General features: G+C 39.0%; 1 protein-coding gene across 2 annotated transcripts; it reads left to right on the plus strand.

Moving 5' to 3' along the window:
- Positions 1 to 3,095: 3,095 nt before the first annotated feature.
- Positions 3,096 to 6,923, plus strand: LOC103999818 (protein POLAR-like 1). Of its 2 annotated transcripts, none has more exons than XM_009421684.3 (3): positions 3,096 to 3,720; positions 5,057 to 5,466; positions 6,102 to 6,923. In XM_009421684.3, the coding sequence occupies exons 1-3, from the start codon at positions 3,216 to 3,218 to the stop codon at positions 6,576 to 6,578; spliced, it is 1,392 nt and encodes a 463-aa protein (XP_009419959.2). In that variant the 5' UTR covers positions 3,096 to 3,215; the 3' UTR covers positions 6,579 to 6,923. The 2 variants fall into 2 exon arrangements, with proteins under 2 accessions (XP_009419959.2, XP_009419958.2); XM_009421683.3 differs by having other exon boundaries at positions 3,098 to 3,744.
- Positions 6,924 to 15,965: the final 9,042 nt, after the last annotated feature.

The following is a 15,965-nucleotide window of genomic DNA, read 5'->3' on the forward strand; positions in this document are numbered from 1 at the left end:
CATGATCCTGCTCTTGCCTCTGCAAGAGTTCATGTCCTTAACCTCTGTGCAAAGAAAGCACTATGCCTCCGCTCCATGTTCCAGCTTCTATGCTGGCTCCCTTCATATGGCTTGGGTACTTCGCCAAGTTACACCCAAGTTACTCCGCTCCTCATTTTTGCATTGAGTTGATGGTGGCCCTCGCGCCCACCATTCCACGGGTCAGCCCTCCCTTGAGTCTGATCTCAATATCGACTCCAAGTGTGCCTTTATTTGGGTTTCTTTGGGTCGCTCCCCCACTTGATCACGCAATGCATCCACCAATACATTCTCTCAAGCGAGATCATGTGACGACTCCTCGCTGCTTGCTCGATCCATTGAGCTTCGTGGAGTTGTTGTTTGTTGAGGTACTCCTCAACATGTGTGGTCTATTGCACATGATTCTCCCTCTGGAGAAACCGGGATCTATCCCCTAGATAACTGTCCCGTTGGAGCAACATCTCTCTTCGTTTCGGAGACCACCATCCCCTTGGACTACTCCGATTTGCTGAACAAACTATGCATTGTTCTGCCTCCTACAAACACGCTTGCTAGATTGCAACTCCACATCAATACAACACCCGCTGCACCACTCAAGGCCTAACAACATGCTGAACTCGCTGCACACTTCAGCCTCCTACGGACGTATCCTTCACATGTCGAAGAGAAAATTTCAATACTCCATGGCGCCGAGTTTCGGTCACCTTGGGATGGCCGTGAACATTCCATCGTCCACATACAAGCCCATGTATGAGTACCGAATTCTTCGAGTGAGCAATTCCCCTCACCTCTGTGAGCTTTGCACAACTCTTTCGATCGCTGAGCAACTCATTCCACCTTGCATGGTCTCATCCTTTACCAAGCGCCTCGCTTGTCTTGAGCACCATCAAGTATGGTTGTCAATGTTGAGTCATAGCTCAAACTCAATTATCCCAACCTTTGTGTGCTCTGCATTCTTCCAACCTTACTTATTCTCGTGGTGCCTCTTGCGCGAAGGGTTGGCCATTCCTCTGAATGCCAATCTCATATGCCTGCTCATTTGAATGACTCATTTTCCCTACATCTCCATGCTCGTTTTCCCCCAAATGGTCGCGCGTGTGCTGACTGCCCTCAACGTAGCCTCGTTAGGTCCCTCACGTTTGCACATCAAGTGTTTCTATGAGTGCTTGTCCTGCTCTGATACCATATGTCACAGACTTAGCTGGTTTTGCCTAAGTTGTGCGGCACCCTTGCATGTCCGTCCACAAAGGTTAGCCTCCCCGAAACCTCCCATGGTCTCTTAGGACCCACAAAAGAGAAAACGGGTTAAAGAAAACGCATCACTCGGGATTCACAAGCAAACATTTGCGAAAACACTTCATAGACAATACAAATTACAAACAGACTTTATAAGCTTTGAACAGTTGCACAACAAAGGATCAAAATGGTCCACTACAGACTGATAATCTCTCACAAGTGTCCACATGACACAACCTTTATTTACAAGCCTAAAGCGGCCACCAAACCCAACTAAAATGAGACTATTAAGTATTCGGCTGTCCCTCTACATGCTGTGTAAAGAATAAACATACTAAAAGACACGGACATACATAAGCATTACATCGAACATCCTGTTTAGAAGTTTGTCTATGACAATTAGATTCCTCATAATTATATGTAAGGTGTTTTTAACTATGTTTGTCTTACTTTGATATCATCTATCATGGATTTAGTTATATTTACTTAGGTAACGTGGACAAACATGTAGCATTTGTCTGGCTATGATATCATCAATCATGGATTTAATTGAATTTACTTAGATTATATGGATGAATACGTAAAGGTATCTTACGATTTAGGTAAAATCAATAGTCGAGGATGTAATACTATCTTGATCATTAAAACAATTTTACTTGATAATCTTATGAAATTTGTTTTTGAGAAAGAAGATACAAGAAACGAGCATTTTTCTCTTTTAAACTGAAGTGACACAAAGTACGTAAGACATAAATAATTTTATAGTAAAAAAATTCCTTTCACATTCAAAATGTGAATACTTAAATGACCTCTCTCTTCTGGACAAATACGATGATAAAAAAAAAAAATCAGGTTGGATTAATTTCGCCTATTCGAATGGACGACCAAAATTTGAGCTTACCAACACGGGAGATGGTTGATGGTAAGCTCGTTGTAAATGGTTGATGATCATATCAAATGAAATATTGTTGCATCTTTGGTTGGAAATGGTTGATGATCATTATGGTGTTTACGTCTACTAGTATTGCTGTTATTTATTCCTTCAGCGTTCCAAGTGACCTTGTGAACTCATGTCGACGTTAGTTTTACCTATGTGTTCATTTATCGACTTCTTTTTATCTCTTATGTATTTACCACACGACCTTTACGAATCACTTATACACACTGAATTGGCTCCAATGATTGGCTTCCTTCATTGAACATCTCATTTATTTCTGTGTGTTTGTCCGTAAGGATAAACCCAACACTTAATGCTTCCATTGAATACCTCACGCCTTGCCTGTGAATCTTCCGTGCAACATTACCACCTCTCAGTTTTGTTTTAGCCTCATCTCCTCCTCCTCCGTTTTTAGCTCTCACAAGAAAACTATATTATTTCAATAATGATTTATTATGGTGATATAGGTTGAAGTGGATTTCTTTAGGTTCATTATTTCTTATCTTCCCTTTCCCATGTCTCTTGAATAGTCCTTTTTTTTCCCAAGTTTCAAAATATCATATTAACCATTATTCATTAATATCCATTAAAATTTTAGAGTGGTCACAGAATATACCTGCTTATAATATATTTAAATTTTAAATTTAGATAAATAAATAAATAATCGATTTTAAAGAGGGATACGTATGTAATTTTGGGTTAATGTCAAAGGAGGACAATGTGACGTGAATTTAATGCAAACAGTGACATAAATGAGGCAACAGATCTTGTTCTCCGGGTTCTGCTCACTCGCGGGTGAGGATAAGCTGAGAAGGTGCATGGCTTCCCGGGAAGCAGCACAGGGAATCGCTGGCCAGGAGGGCCCTCCTGAACCACCGATAGAGCTCTTCCCTCCATGAATACGCGCCTTATATACCTGGGAAGAGGAAGCAGCCGCTCCTCGCTTTCGCGTCAAATCGGTGGCTGTTTCTGGGAGCGTTTGGTGGCTTGTCCTCCTAGTTGAGGCGACAAATCCTATTAAAACATGACTTGTTATCGGGAACAGGGGAAGGTGCTCTGCTTCTGTGTGGCGTTGCGCGAAGAGGGAAGGGTTCGGTGGGAGGAGGAGGTGGAGGAGGAGGCGACGGCTGGGGGGATGAGAATAACTGACTACCTCCAGGAGAGCAACGAGGACGAGGTGGAGGGACCGATAAGTGCGAAAAGGCGAGAGCTTTTCTTGTGTCTGCCTCCTTTCGCCTCCCCCATTGCCGCTTCTTCTGCTTCTCCCGATGCTTATTCGCCTCGGAGTCTTCTCTCCCGGTTGCTCCTCCCTCTGCGTCGGCCGTCGCCGCTCCAAACCGGTGGTGGCAGCGGCGATGGTGAGGAACAGTTGGGTTGCCGGGTGCGGTTCCGAAGGCGCGGTTCTAATAATAGGAAGAGAAGAAATCGGAGAGGGGCGGAGGAAAAAGGGAAGGTTGCCTTGGAGGTGGAGGAGCCGGCAGTGGAGGCCAGCGGAGGGAGGAGTGCGCCGGAGGTCTCCGGCGAGAGCAGTACGGAGCTCGCCATTAATTCTGGTTTGAGCAATTTTGCTTGCTTTAGTATTGAAATATCTGTGAAAAAAAATCGTATTTTTGTTGGCTGAGGAAGAGTTTGATTGCATCATTTAATTCTCTGCCAATATTTGTGTTAATTTCTTTGATTTATCATCTATTGTCAAAATGTGCCTTTCCTTCTTTTATTCTTATGTTGTCATGAACTTGGAATTCAAATTATCTCAGTAGAGCTCAATTTTAGGGAGGTTATGAAAAGACTAAGTTCTTATCTATATCACATTATCCTAATTGTTGTTACATTTTAATAGCCTTTCTTTTAAAATATTTATGCATGCCATTTTATTAGCCTGTCTTCAACAAACTTCCTTTTTGACCTATTTTGTCTAATTGTTGAATTTACAATTAACATAGCTATTCAATACATTTAGAACTGCCTTCATGTTCTTTTGTGAATGGTTAATTTGGAACTCATGAGTCTGGGTGATATGTATGCCTTTCTGTTTTGTTTCTGTCTTGGTCATGCAACTTAATTAAGCTTTTGCATATGCTACTTTTCTGTTGCTTGAGATGTCCTGCAACTGCCGAACCGATATGGTTCTACCATATACCAATCCTAGCAACAATATATTTGCTTCGGTGTTCGAAGTGCTCTCATATTCCTCAAGAAATATAATCTTTTAGATGGAGCATATGTGGTTGCTGCTTGTTGGTTGTGACGTGTCATCAATGAGAAACCAAATGTTAATATCTTTTACTTGTCCAGTTACATAATTTTAGTATATTCTACAAAACATACATCTCTGATGGTATCAACTGCCCCGATAGTAGTACATTTTGTTGCAATTGGCACACATCAACATTTTTCTAGCAGAATGTAATTCGTTTGATTTGATTGTTCCACTGATTTTTTTCTAAATTTTAACTACTTGCTGCATTAAAGACAAACCTATGGATCTTTTAGTTCATGTTTTATAAATATCATTTGTTTTGGTCATGGTTTCAACACATGGTGGACCTCTTTCTTTCCTGAAGAGGATATCTATTACATTCTCGTCATAGGATTTGAAGCTTGATTATATGCATGACTAATTATATGCATTGCATGTTCCACCTTTTGTTGTCTTTCTTATTAATTTCAAAATATAAGGTGTTTCTTGTTTTATTTGTAATTACATGTTTCTTTTCAGCTGTTATATGAAATACTTATGTTTTAAGTTGTAAAATATTTCTTGTATATCTGAAATTTTACCATCTAATTCATAGGGAAAGGATGTTAACTTGAAGATTTCTACTGACACGACATTGGTTAACTATTAGATTACGTGTTTTCCAGGAAAGAAGAGTGATGAACTCTCTTTAAATCTAGGAATGGGAGTAGGTCTGGTCTTTCTCCTAGCAAGGAGTGTCACTGAAATCAATAAGATGGTGGAACTGCGGGAAGAAATGGAGATTTTACTTAAAGACATAAAGGACGAAGCTCAGAAGAAAGATGCATCTTCTAACTGTGCACAGTCTAAAAATCATAATTTCTTTCAAGATGATAAAGTTTCATTCGATTTAGAGAGAGTACAGCATGCCATGGAACCTGAGGCTGAGGTACAATCGAGGTTTGTTAGGACTACAGGGAGCAGAATATGCCTCATGGATAAAATGGAAGCAGAATTGCAAGTTGAATTAGAATGTTTGCAATGTACCGTCGAAGCCAAAAGTCTATCACTTCATCAAGATCAAGAAAGAGTTGAGGTACTGTTCACTCCATTTTGATTATATATTTTGGGTAACATGGATTATAACATGTGATATTTGCATAAACTATAAACTTAAAAGATTGATAGAATAATTGACAAATTCAGTGGTTGTTATTCATCATACTTCATGTGCTTCCATTTGACAAGAAAAGCCTCTTGTTTTGCTGAACTTTGTGAGCTTCCTTATTCATATAGCTTACAAGTTTTCTTATTTCCTTCACTTTCACTCTTAATGTTTCTCTCATACTTTATGTATTCTTCATTGAAAATCTTAATTCTATATTACTGGAAATGAAATACTTACACAGTTTCTCTAACTTGATTCTTCTACACTTTCGTGCTCGACATTGTTTGACCAGTCTATTCTGAATCATGCTTATGTGTTTGATGCTTTGTATGTGTTAACAAATGTATACTGGTATTAAATTGTTTAGACCAGTTTAATGTGAAATAACCAATATGATAAAAAAGCTTCTCCAATGTCTGGAAACAATTTCTCTAAGACTCCCAACAATGGGACATTAATTATGTTCGATAAAAGAGACCATATTGCCAAGATAAATCTTTTGAGGTAGTTTAGCATATGTATGCATATTGTTCTCTCTAGCGGCTGATTTGTACTGGTTATAGTTGGTTCCTGAGGATGCTGATCCTTCTGAGAGCTTGGACGGAAGCTTAGCCAAAGCCTATGAAGTTTCTGATGAAGCCAGCGGTATCCAATGTGCAGTTTCTGCGCAAGAGCTGACAAAGAAGCTTAATCAGCTTCTAGAGATGAGGCAACAGGAGGGTATCACCGAGCTAGAGTCTTCCTTCGACCACACTGGCTACAGTAATGGCGATCTTGCTGAGAATCTCTGTGACGATAATGGAGAAGTAACTGAAATTAATGAGGAAGACAGTGGCAATTACTACGGGGTTTCTGCACAGGAGCTGGAGAGAAGACTACATGAGCTCCTTGAAACAAGACAGCAGGAGAGGATAGCAGAGCTGGAGTCTGCATTAGAGTGCGCTGAGAGAAAGCTCCATGAGAAAGAAAGAGAGATCTGCTGGTGGAGGGACACCACAAGTCTGGTCTCACAGCATAAGAACGAGGAACTTAATAGGTAAATTCGGCAGTAGTGTTGTTACTATTGTTGCATATGGTTTCATAACTTGTATTCAGGCAAGCAGCTGAAAAGGACAGACTGAAATGAGCTTTTCCAGTAACTACAGAGTTATGGTTTACAAGATATCAAATGATGAAGATTGTTGATGTAGATTGGCTCAAATGAGGAATTCAAGCAGATGGAACCAGATCTTGTTTGATGTTTGTGTTTGGCATGTACTTGAGTGATGTCCATGTTTCCTTTATTTCTGGGTGTCAAAGAGTTGGGTTTTTCTGTAGCATCCATGCTTTGTTAACATCAAAGTTTCTTTGATGAATGAGTTGATACTCTTTTTAAGTGATGATCACCTTCTTTGGTGTATGTATCTGTTTCCATATTTTTAATCTAGTGTTAACCTGTAAATCTGTTTAAGTCAACTCTTTTGCCTGTAAGACTTTTTGACTTTTAGCATGGACTCCATATGTGGCTTCTTATTTGATCACCATTCTCATATGCATCAGGTAATCAATGGCTCAGAATTGAGGCTTTTCTCGATATATATGAAAAAATGGAAAATAATACAAAAACACATGCTGTAAAAGTATTGCTGTTGAGGAAAAGCATTCTTCTCACCAGTGAACGAAACGTCGCGGTATCACCCAGCAGTACCGATGCATCACAGCCTAATATATCAAACAAAGCAACATCGGGGAAGATGGCGTTGGCATCTTCGACATGGCTCCGACGCATAAAGTCGTTCATTGCACTTATTTTTTTTAATATATTTTTATTATATTAAATAAAGTACATAATATTAACATGTGGATTGAAACGTGAGTTCAATCAGCAACAATGCATTGATCAATTTGAATTATCCATAAAAAAACGTTCATTGCACCTTTCTAAAAGGAAGGAGAGAAAGATAAAAATCTGCAAGTGGATTTTATATAGATGGAACCAACAGTGTGTGGACTGCGACGCATCAACGAACCGGGGGATTTGCTGGGTCACAAGTTGTGTCACCCGCTTCTAACGGAAGTCGATTTAGCTTGTGACTCCAGGAATCCAGTTCTTGGTTGATTCATTTCGTGGTGGTTTTTGCCAGGTCCTCGGATGCTTCCGATGACTCGTCTAAAGTCTTGTTGACTAGATTTCTCAATCATAGTGTTTTCCTCTCGATCACATACAATGCTTGTTGGCATAGCTTTACTGTAATTTAGTATCATGTTAAGAAATTCGCAAATCAAACATGAATATGAGCCAAGTTAATTTGGTCAATGTTAATATACATAAGATTGAACACTAATGTAACAAGAAAACTTGACTTATTAACTTATACATAAGAACTAATATATATTAACCAATATTTTTAAATCTTAACAATGTAAAATTTATTTTTCAATCTTCATCAGAGGTGAATATTCTTGTTCAGTTCCAAAAGATTACAAGCCATCATTGGTTCGATATCCAAATCTGCATTCAGCGTCCATGTATGTTGAGCACCACATGTCAAATTGATCAAGCAATTTTTATATTTACCTACAGAATTATTTTGGTAGATGGTGTAAAACAGTTGGATTTTCTTAAGAAAATTTGGGTTCTTGGAAAAAAAATGAGACATCTAAATCAAATTCTGATTGTTCAATATTTAGAGAAAGTTTGGATTCAACCGGGATACTTTTTTGTGTTTGTTGTAAGATCGGAGGTTTGGAAGATGACTTTACAAAATTGCATCGGGGCACGCTTTACACAGCTCCTAACGATGCTTAGGTTAATGATAGGTTTGGAGGATTTGAAAGGTAGCAAGGACTACAAAAATATCTCATAAGGGTTTTTTATAAAATGAGATGATATATCGAATCGTCCGATATTATAGTTTATGTGATAATAACTTAACTTTGGAAGTCATTCATCTCAATCGAATAAATTGATATATTGATATCGAGTCAATTCTTATCGACACCTCCTTCAGACTCTTGGATATCTCATATCGCTAAGTCTTTCTTTATTTCTCAAACAATTTACGAAGACGTAAGAGAATGGATCTGACATTCATCTTTTCATGATGTTTCTGTAACTCAAGAGTTATAGAGCCTAACATATAATACTAGCAAGAATGAAATCGTCTATGTACTTCACATAGTGAGCGATCTCATCATCGTATACCCCTTCCTCGAGCGTAGGCATCACTATATCAAGGACATGCAGTTTTCTCAACCGTGAGAATGATTCTCAAGTTGCGGAGCCAATCGGTATAATTTGGACCAATAAGGTGGTTGACACCAAGTATGTCACATAAGGGATTTGAATGAGACATATTTCTGAAAATAAAGATGTAGCAGAAATAAGTAATACGCAGATGATCAGTTGTGCTAGATCTGGAACATCCAAACTTATAAGTCTAGTATCAAAGAGTGGAGCACTCATACAGGACATCCTTGATGTCTCAAGTCTAAGGACCAGGTACACCACTAGGACTACGGAATCATTATATGATAATTGTCAGGATCGGAGTGGCACTAAGAGGGGGAGGGGGGGGTGAATTAGTGCAGTGGATTAAAACTTTGGTTTCGACAAATCTTTTGATACGATGAAAACCGAACTTAAAAAGTTTAACTTGAACGCGTGTTCGTAAAGGTATATAGCAAAGTTAATGAGGGAATAAAGCATGTAAGAAGGTTTACAGTAATGTAAATAGCAATAATGAAATGTAAACCAGAGATCACACCGATTTTAAAGTGGTTCAGTCAAATGACCTACATCCACTTGCGAGGCCCTCTTCGATGAGGCTCCCACCTTCCACTAGCAAATCTCTTGAAGGGGAAGGGCAAATACCCCTCTTACAACATTTTACAAGCGGTTCACTCTCTTACAGATTTTCAGCAAGAAAGAAGGAGGTGAACACTAGCAAATTGAAAATAAGACTTGCTAAGACTTTTCTAAGATCTTTCTCTCAATCAATTACTTCTCAAAAAGTTGTTATCTCAGTTGAGATTTGAGGAGTATTTATAGGCCTCAAGAGGATTCAAATTTGGGCTCCAAAATTTGAATTCTCTTTGGTTCCCGATGCTAGCGGTACCACCGTCTATCAGTGGTGGTGCCACCGCCTATCAGTGTCTGACACTGACAGTGGATTGGCGGTGCCACTGCCCAGCCAAGCGGTGCCACCGCCTGGCTCTCGGGTGCTGGGCGGTGCCACCGCCAGACCCATCGGTTCACTAGTTGGGCTTTAAATTTAGCCCAAACCAAGTCTAATTTTGGGCCCAATTGGCCCCTAACCAGGATATAGGATTATCTTTTAACTCTAATCCTAATTACATGTGAACTACATAACTAAAAAACATCCTAAGCAAGTTTTCAACGTCGAGTCTTGTTCCGGCGAGCTTTTCGACGAACTTCTTCCGACGGACTCCCAACAATCTCTCGATCTTGTGATGACTTCAACGAGTAGCCGAGCCTTCTCGATGATCTCCGCGAACCTCCGACGATCTCTTCGGCGAACTTCCGAAAATTCCGACAAGTTCCCGATTTCTTCTCGGTTGGTTCCAACAGCATCTCCGATGATTCTTCGGACTCTTAAACATCCATCGAACTTGACTCCGGTATTCTTGCTTTATGTTTTCTGATTATCGTAGTTAATCCTGCACACTTAACTAAATAATATGAATTAGATCAATTAACCCATCAATTGATTTTATCATCAAAATCCGAGATTCAACAATCTCCCCCTTTTTTATGATGACAATCAATTGATGACGGAGTTAAACATAACTCCCCCTATCTATATGCCATATTATGAGAAGATAAAAACACTTGAATTCCATCCCATTGAATTCCATCCCATTGAATTCAAGCATAAACCGATAAGTTCTAACCGTTGAACTTATCGTTATTCTCATTAAGCATAAGTAAATACGAAACTTCGATGAAAATAATTTTCAAGTCAAATGATAAGAGACAATTTTTACTACGACAGGAGATAAAGATTTTCAACATGAATTTTATGATATAAATGTAAGGCATGCTTTCAATATGATCAATCAATCTTGTGATATTCTCAAAGATTTTGCAAGGCATATAAGACATTTATATCACACAAGCTTTTGTAATTCATATAAGTCATGTTATCGATGTGCATAAGACATTTTCATTAAGTCATGCTATCGAAATGGTATAAGTCATCACTTAGTCATCACTTCTCCCCCTTTGTCATCAACAAAAAGGGAATGAGACTTGAAGCACATAATTTGTGATTATAACATCAAGAATTCAGCATTGATCATACAAAAATTCATCACAAAATTAAGTATGCTAAAATATTTACGCAGAGTTCATCTTAAATGAAAATTCAGCATTCATCCATTTTATCAAATCTCTTCTTTCTATAAATAACAAAAATTGTAGGTGCACAAGGAAGAGATTGTGATTAAAAAAAAATTTCAAGTAGTAACTCCAATAAGTCAAGATCATAATTCGAATACAAACTCATTCAAATTCAAATCGTCAACTTGAAACTCATAATCAAGCCATCAAAATCAATTTCGAGATTCATAAAATATCATAAAATCATTAATCTTGATCAGATGGGAGCGGTGTTTGACTCAAGATAGGATAAGATAATTTAACGTGTCATTTAGAATCGAAAGAGAAGGATCAAATTCACCGAGGAACGGAGAGAGGATGAAAAACTTTACGGAAAATCCATTCAAATAAGTTTTTTCTTAGGGACAATTTAACATACCTAATTCCCTTCAAATGAATTCAAATTGGTCTTCATTCAAAGCTTTTGTAAATATATCTGCTAATTGATGCTTTGTGTCAATGAATTCTAGAACAACATTATTGTTAAGGACATGATCGCGTATGAAATGATGCCTAACGTCGATGTGCTTAGTTCTAGAGTGCTGAATTGGATTTTTAGTAAGACATATGGCACTAGTATTATCACATTTTATGGGAATGTTTTTAAAGTGAATTCCATAGTCTTCTAATGTATTTTTCATCCAAACAACTTGTATATAGCATGCACTTGCAGCAATGTATTTGGCTTCTACCGTAGATAGTGCAACTGAATTTTGTTTCTTAAAAGTCCAAGAAACAAGTGCATGTCCTAAAAATTGCCATGTTCTGGATGTACTTTTTCTATCTATCCTGCATCTACCAAAATCGGCATCTGAATAAGCTATTAAATCGAATTTTTCAAATTTTGGATACCACAATCCTAGATTTTGAGTTCCTTTAAGATACCTAAATATTCTTTTAACACTTTTAAGATGAGATAATTTAGGATTTGATTGAAACCTAGCGCAAAGTCCTACACTAAACATAATATCTGGTCTAGTCACGGTGAGGTAGAGTAGACTACCTATCATTCCCCTATATGTTTTTTGATCGAAATTTTTACTATTTTCATCCATATCTAACTTAGTCGCAGTACTCATAGGGGTGTTTATTGCTTTTGAATTATCCATGTTAAATCATTTTAATAATTTTAATGTATATTTAGATTGGTTAAGAAATATACCATCCCTAAGTTGTTTGATTTGTAATCCTAAAAAGAAAGTTAATTCACCCATTAAACTCATTTCAAATTCATGACTCATACATTTGGCAAATGATTCACATAGTGATTCATCCGAAGAGCCAAAAATAATATCGTCAACATAAATTTGCACAATAAGAAAATTATTTTCAAAATGTTTAATAAACAATGTAGTATCAACCTTGCCTTTGGTAAAATTATTTAAAATAAGAAAGGAACTAAGTCTTTCATACCAAGCTCTAGGAGCTTCTTTCAAGCCATAGAGAGCCTTAGTCAATTTGAATACATGATTAGGAAGAAGAGAATTTTCAAATCTGGGAGGTTGTTCGACATATACTTCTTCGGAAATAAAACCAATCAAGAAGGCACTTTTGACATCCATTTGAAATAGTTTAAAATTATTACTACTAGCATAGGCAAGGAGCATCCTTATGGCTTCTAATCAAGCCACGGGAGCGAAGGTTTCTTCGTAATCGATACCTTCTTCTTGGTTGAAACCTTTGGATACTAATCTAGCCTTGTTTCTAACCATGATACCATTTTCGTCTTGCTTGTTTCTAAAGACCCATTTAGTACCAATGACTAAATGGTCACTTGGTCTAAGAACAAGCTTTCATACCTAATTCCTCTCAAATTGATTTAATTCCTCTTGCATTGCAATAACCCAAAAATCATCTTTTATGGCCTCGTCAATGCATTTTGGTTCGATTTGAGAAAGGAAGGCGGCGTAAGCACAAAAATTCTTGAAAGAGGAATGAGTTTGAACCCATTTTGATGTATCTCCTATAATTAGCTCCTTTGGATGAGCATCTATATACTTCCATTCCTTGGGTAAGGAAATTTCGGAAGAAGGTGCATCCAAGTTGCTATTTTGAGGAGGGGGTTCATTTAAATTCAAATTATCAAAACCAAGATCATCATCAAAATCATTTTTCTTTAAATTAGAAATTTCATTAAAAACTATATGAATAGACTCTTCTATTACAAAGGTTTTTTTATTAAAAACCCGAAAAGCCTTAGAAACGGAAGAGTAACCAAGAAAGATGCCTTTATCGGATTTAGCATCAAATTTTCCTAAGGCATCCCTTTCATTCAAAATAAAGCATTTACAACCGAAAACTTTAAAATAGGAAATATTTGGTTTTTTGTTATTCCATAATTCATAGGGAGTTTTTTATAGGGATGGTCTTATTAGGACCCTATTCATGATGTAGCAAGCAGTATTTACGGCTTCGGCCCAAAAATACTTTGGTAGACTATGTTCATTTAACATCGTTCTTGCCATTTCTTGTAGGTTTCTATTTTTTCTTTCAATTACTCCATTTTGTTGGGGATTCCTCGGAGTGGAGAAATTGTGATTGTATCCATTAACTTCACAAAAATTTTGAAAGTCACGGTTTTGAAATTCGCCACCATGATCACTCCGAATTGATGAAATCATGAAACCTTTTTCGTTTTGAGTGAGTTTACAAAATTTAGAGAAACACTTAAAGCAATCACTTTTGTGAGCTAAGAAATAGGTCCAAGTGTATCTAGTATCAGTGGTACCACTAGATTTATAGTTGGGCGGTACCACTATCGAACAGGAGCGGTACCACTACTGGCAGCATTGCTGTCGGCGGAACCACTGCCCAGCCTAGGCGGTACCACCGCCCAAATTTCCTAAGGTGTTGTTCCCTATGCGGCACCATTGTTGGCCAGGGTTTTTGCACCCTAGTTGGGCCTTGAATCCGGCCTAAACCAGCCCAACTTTGGACCCAATTGGCCCCTAATAGAGTTGATGAGATTACCTCCCAATCCCAACTCCAATTATTGTTGAATCTCGTATTTTGATAATGAAACCAATTGATAATTATATTTATATTTTAATCTATGTTTTGAGTGACGTAGGATGTTTCAATCAGGATGAGACAATTAAAGCAGGAAAAATCATGTTGGGCCGAAGGAACATGTCAGAAGATTGGACGTCGGGTCGGTGGATCGATCGACTTATCGATAGAAGGCTTTGGGCCATGGATTCAAGCATCGGGCCAAGAAGAGCAGGTATTGCACTAAGGATATCGGAGTTGCGGAGTCAACTAGCTGATTGGGCAATAGGCCATAGGAGAGAACGATGCGCCGAGGAATCGGACGAAGCGTCGAGGGACCAATGATATGCCGGACAACTTGATTAATACTTAGTATTAATTATCTAGATCGAAGTTTGTTTTACATGTGTAAGATTAACTACGATGAAAGTAAGACATGCAGCAGGAGTTGTGCCGGAGTCAAGACCATGATCATGTTGGGGGTTCGAGAGTTCGACGGAAGTTCGGACGGTCATCAGAGGTTCTACGGGAACAAATCCGAGATGTCCAGGAGCTTGCCAAAGAAGCTCGTCGGAACTCGCCAAGTGGATCGTCGCAAGTCTAGGAGTTTGCTGGAAGTCCGCAAGAGCATCACCGAAGGTTCGTCAGATGTTCACCGGAAGTTCGCCGGAAGCTTGCCGGAAGAAGCGATTGATGCACCGGAGCAAGTTATAGTAAATGTCTTAAGAAATATCGTAGTTAGCATGTAGATTAAGTTAGGAATGGGAGGTAATCCCATTAACTTAATCTGGGGGCAATTGGGCCCTTAACATACCCCAATTTGGCTGAATGGATTAGCCCATTCCGACCCAGATTTCCTAGCCAGCGGTGGCACCGCCCAAGAGCTCAGTCTCCCAGGAAAGCTGGGTGGTGCAACTGCCTAGGTCAGGTGGTGGTACCGCCTAGGCTCAGTCTCCGAGTGAGACTGAGTGGTGGAACCGCCGCTATCAGGCGGTGGTACCGCCTGAGCTCAGTCTCCGAGCGAAGTCAGGCGGTGGTAGCGCCCCTGTCAGGAGGTGGTACCGCCTGAGCTCGGTCTTTGAGTGGTAGTACCACCCAGTTATGGCAGTAGTACCGCTAGGACCCCGGAAATCCGGGAGATGACATTTTTAAGCTCAAAATTCAAACCAATTTGGGGCCTATATAAACCCCACCCTTTCCTGCATGAAAGGGCACTGGAAAGCACCGAAAGCTTGATCTTACTATGTGATTTTAGAGCTCAAAAGTGTTGTAAAGGCCAATAGTTCTCCTCCCTCTTTTCTTCCAAGTTTTGATCATTCAAGAGAGGAGTAACAATTCTATAAGGGTTGTCTCCTAAGCCCGTCAAAAGGAGTGAAACTGTAAAAGGGTAGTTGGCCTTTCCCTATTGAAGGAAGGCCTCTAGTGGACGTCGGTGACCTCATCGGAGGAGGAAGCCAAAAGTGGATGTAGGTCAAGATTGACTGAACCACTCTAAATCTCGGTTTACATTTACATTCTATTCTCTATCTTAATTGCAAACTGCCTCCATAGCTTTACTTTAACTGCACTTCGCCTAATCTTAAGTTAAAGTAATTTTCGAATCGGCTTTCTTACCGAAATCATTTTTATTGTACGAACGCAGTTTTAATCGTCGAAAGGTTTTTGCTTCACTAATTCACCGCCCCCCCCCCCCCTCTTCGTGCTCTTGATCCTAACAATTATGTGCTAACTATGATTCCTAAGACATAATCTGAGCAAGATAAGTCCGGTTTCTTCTGGCGAGCTTCCGACGATCTTCCGGTAAACTTCCGACGATCTCTCGGCAATGTTCTTGCGGTCTCCCGGCAAGCTCCTGGACTTCACAATGATCTTCTTGACGAGTTTCAATGAGCTTCTTTGGCAAGCTCCTGGGCTTCTTGGTTGGTTCCGGCAAAACTTCCGATGAACATTTGAACTTCTAGTGAACTCTTGAACTGCCAACGAGATCGCGTTCTTGACTCCGGGACTTTATTTTGCTTTATGCCTTGCTATCGTAGTTAATCCTGCATACATAAAAAAA

The sequence above is a fragment of the Musa acuminata genome, chromosome BXJ1-10 (genome assembly GCF_036884655.1).
Source record: "Musa acuminata AAA Group cultivar baxijiao chromosome BXJ1-10, Cavendish_Baxijiao_AAA, whole genome shotgun sequence".
Classification (NCBI taxonomy): Eukaryota; Viridiplantae; Streptophyta; class Magnoliopsida; order Zingiberales; family Musaceae; genus Musa; species Musa acuminata.